General features: G+C 40.1%; 1 protein-coding gene across 1 annotated transcript in view; it reads left to right on the forward strand.

The window, feature by feature from the left end:
- The window catches only part of LOC106871305 (serine-rich adhesin for platelets), a 185,792-nt gene that overhangs the window by 164,117 nt on the left and 17,694 nt on the right, over positions 1-3,981 (forward strand). The window contains exon 15 of the mRNA XM_052973431.1: positions 2,406-2,632. Coding sequence (XP_052829391.1) covers positions 2,406-2,632 — 227 coding nt within the window. The remainder of the gene's footprint in view (positions 1-2,405; positions 2,633-3,981) is intronic.

Consider the following 3,981-nt stretch of genomic DNA (forward strand, 5'->3'; position numbering starts at 1 on the left):
TATATATATGAACGTATATAAAAGTTTATGTTTCATCATCATCATTTAGCGTCCGTTTTCTATGTTGGCATGAGTTGGATGGTTCGACTGGGGTCTGGGAAGCCAGGAGGCTGCACCAGGCTCCAACCTGATCTGGCAAAGTTTCCACAGCTGGATGCCCTTCCTAACACCAACTACTCCAAGAGTGTAGTGGGTGCTTTTTTATGTGGCACCGGCAGGGGCCAGAGGGGGCTGGTATCGGCCACGATCGGATGGTACTTTTTATGTGCCACCACCACAGAAGCCAATAATTTATATAAATAGATGCGTATTTCTATGATTCAAATGTTTATTGTATTTTTACAAGGAAAAAGTTGACAATTGCTTAGATGTTTTGGACGTATAGGCTTCATAATCCTATAAATCCAAAACTTTGAAGAGTCGACTTTTTCTTTGCAAACATGAAACATGTTATTTTTCACTGTGACGGATTAAGTAAAGCATTTTGTTTCTGAAAAAATCTTTTGAAAATGTTTTGTTGAATCTGTGTTGACAGTATACTCCTGAGAAGATTGGGTTATATCTTTCACCCTGGGGTATATATCTGTTCCTTCAGACACATGTGTGTGTGTGTGTGTGTGTGTGTGGAAGTGACCAGGTAAAACTATCTAGTTGGTTTGTGAGTACTTTAAGATGAATCGCAGAGTTGTCGGTGAAGTTGAGAGGTGGAATGTCTAGACAGGAAACATATTGCTAGGGTACAGAAAGTCGTTGTCGTCATCACCATCATTATCGTCTTCATCATCATCATCGTCATCATCGTTGTCGTTGTCGTCATCGTCGTCATTATCATTTGCAATGCCTACACCACTATCATCATCATCACTAACACCACCACTATCACCACCACCATCATCATCATCATCATCGTTTGTTTAAAGGGAAGGGTTTGTTTCGTGCCAGTAAAAAGGAAGTTCCTATTACTGAAGGTCACATGATGTCACTTTATGATTTCTTGTTTTGCAAGGAGGGCATGGTGGGGGTAAGAATGTTGCTGAAGGACACATTGGCATCCTTTATCCCATGTAATTACTGGGGAGAATCACACCCACAGAGTTTGGGGCACAAACCGGTGCCACGTGATTCCTTTTGGTTCTGGTTTAAACCCTGTTATCCACTGTCACCAAAACGCATCCACTAATCTTCTACTTAACCCTTCTTATCCATTATTAACACATCCCTTAATCCTTTACTTAAACTCTGTTTTTCACTGCCAGCTAAACACATCCTTTGACTCCCTACTTCCAAGTGGGACCCTGTGGTCACCCTGTGGTCAATCACGTGCTGTGTTCTGTTACCATGATGATCATATTTAAAGAGTCATAAAGTTACACAGCTTCTAGTTCCATAAGAGGCTCCTGTAGGAGGAAGGAATCACTCAGCATATTAGAAATAGCAGCCAAATCTCTCTCAAATTATACATTATGATCATAAACCAAAGGTTCCCACTGGTCAATGTATTTCTAGTTCTATCAACAATATGGCTGAGGTAACATAGCTCCGGCGAAATATTTTCTCCATACCAAAGACAAATAGGGTAGAAATTCACATATTTAATACAGAGATTATCTGGGTAATTAGTAGACAAAGCCTCCCTCTGGAAGGTGGAGTTTCAAAATGTAAAATTGTCAAAGAAAGGGAGATAACCCATTTAACTGAAGTTTTATGGAAAATTTAGGAAATCCATCTAAGAAAATGGCAATGAAATATTTCATTTTATTACAATAATGGAAACTGAATTCTATTGTAGTAAAAGTTGAATTCTGCTGTAATTTTGGTCCAACCCCAGATTGTCAGTGAAATTTGGTAGGTAGAATCTGTGCAAGTGTGTTTGTCTGATAGATTATACCTGTAATTAAAAGAGGTAACCTTGTTGCACCTTGTGTCACTTTGGCTCTACCTGACAAACGTGTTTCACCTTTTAGCATTCAGATTACTCTGTCAAAATCCAAAGCTTTATTTATTCACATCGTTTGGAATTAACCTTGTATTATCATCTTGTGGCTTTGCATTTTCGAGGATGTAATTGTTTATTTTTAGTGTGACATTGTTGGACAGGTGTGAGTGGCCAGATCTGGCCAGTTTCGATATAAAACAACTGGAATATTTGAGCTGGATGTGGGTGGTTTAAATGATAAAGGGTTGAGGGTACGAGTGTTTGAGGAATACTCAACCAATTGTGTTATGTGACAAAGAGTAGATAATTGTGTTGATTGATGAACTGTGATGTTTATTCATCACCACACGTGTGTTTTGTATTGAGGAGGAGGTGGGGGGGGGGGATGCATCTTGATGTAACTGTTTATGATTTGTGCAGATCTGGACCCTTGGTAAAAAGAGTATATTTTTTGGTGACTTTTTGTTAGATCGTTGCATGGAAGCCAACCAACACGGCGTAGATCCTGAACAGCTAGCAGCACAGTTAGAAGGAATCCGGGATCCAGTTCATACATCCCCAGGGGATTCACCTTCCAGTTCTTCACACCAGGACTACTTTCTCACCCCAAGCATGTCTACCTCTGCTTGTAGCACACCGCACTCTGATCTAACCATTTCCACTTCGTCAGATCGACAAAGACACGTCATAGACAAGGTAAGACTCGATCGATGCTGCATTTCTTCCTAAATTCCTGCTTTTCTCCTGCCATGTTGCTTTTGGCTTGTGTCTCGCTTTTTTACATCTTGTTCCACCCTCCACCCAGCTTCTCCCTCCTTCCTCAATAAAATCATCTTTATGTGTAAAAAGACATAATTACCAACTCAGATTTTTCTTCTACATGGAAAGCAATCAGTTAAGTCCTCATTAATGAGCAAGAAAACCTTAGTTCACCACAACTCTCACTACAATGAAGAGTAGAAAAGGCTAACCGAATGTTTACTCCTGTTTAGAGACAGGTTGTAAGAGGGGAGACAACTCGGATATCTGAAATAACAAAAATGGGTCAACACCTTCAAAATCTAAATTAATGAAAATCAATATCTACACACAGGTACACTACTGAACTGCTTATAGTCACACCACACCACTACACACCTGTATGAAGTCACATCATTATTTACTTCCTTAGAGACACATCACCTCAATACACCCACCCACCCCTCTCCATATACACCAATGAGTACAAGTCATGTTTTGTCAATACTCGTTTTTCTCTGTCGGTTACTTCAGTTAAATCTTCTCTGTTTCGAGACTGAGAAACATCAAAGTGTGAGAGACTTGCTTCACATTTTGTAGCAAACATTAGTTTACAGTGATTCAGCTGAGAGAGTACCAATTATTAACAGTTGAACACCTGAAAGAGTACAGCATTTAACACTCAAACAAGAGTATCAATGACAGTGGTTTTCAACCATTTTGATATCTGGGCCAGATCCAAAACCTGGATTTTTTTAGGGGTCCACACCAAAAAAGGAAAACACAAATCAATTAAAGAAAAATATTATATTTATAGAGGAAGGACCACTGGAAAGATGCTTGAGGGCCACATGTGGCCCCAGGTGCTGCTGACCTTCAAGTAACAGGTGTGAGATTGACAAAGTACCAGCTGTAGTTAACAGCTGTACTTTAGCCCCCTAGAGGATAGCACATTGGTACTTTAACCTTCACGTACCTACCTTGTACTCTTCTTATGTAGAATTGCACTGAAGAACAGCAGACATTCCTCTCATCCTGACCCCTTAATCTCATCCTCCTAAACTGACCCCTACTCTTACCTCCTTATTTCCCCATTGTGTGCAGAATCTTATGCGGAATACTGACATGCATTCTCTGTATATTGTCTATGTTTATATCATCTTGCCATATGTTGTTGTTGTTGTTGTTGTTGCTGCTGCTGCTACTATTGTTGTTGCTGTTATTGGTGACGGTGGTGGTGGTGTGACTGTTGATATTATTGCTGTTGTTGTTGTTGTTATTGCTGGCAGTGGCGGTGGCGGTGGTGG

Source organism: Octopus bimaculoides, chromosome 15 (genome assembly GCF_001194135.2).
Source record: "Octopus bimaculoides isolate UCB-OBI-ISO-001 chromosome 15, ASM119413v2, whole genome shotgun sequence".
Lineage (NCBI taxonomy): Eukaryota > Metazoa > Mollusca > Cephalopoda > Octopoda > Octopodidae > Octopus > Octopus bimaculoides.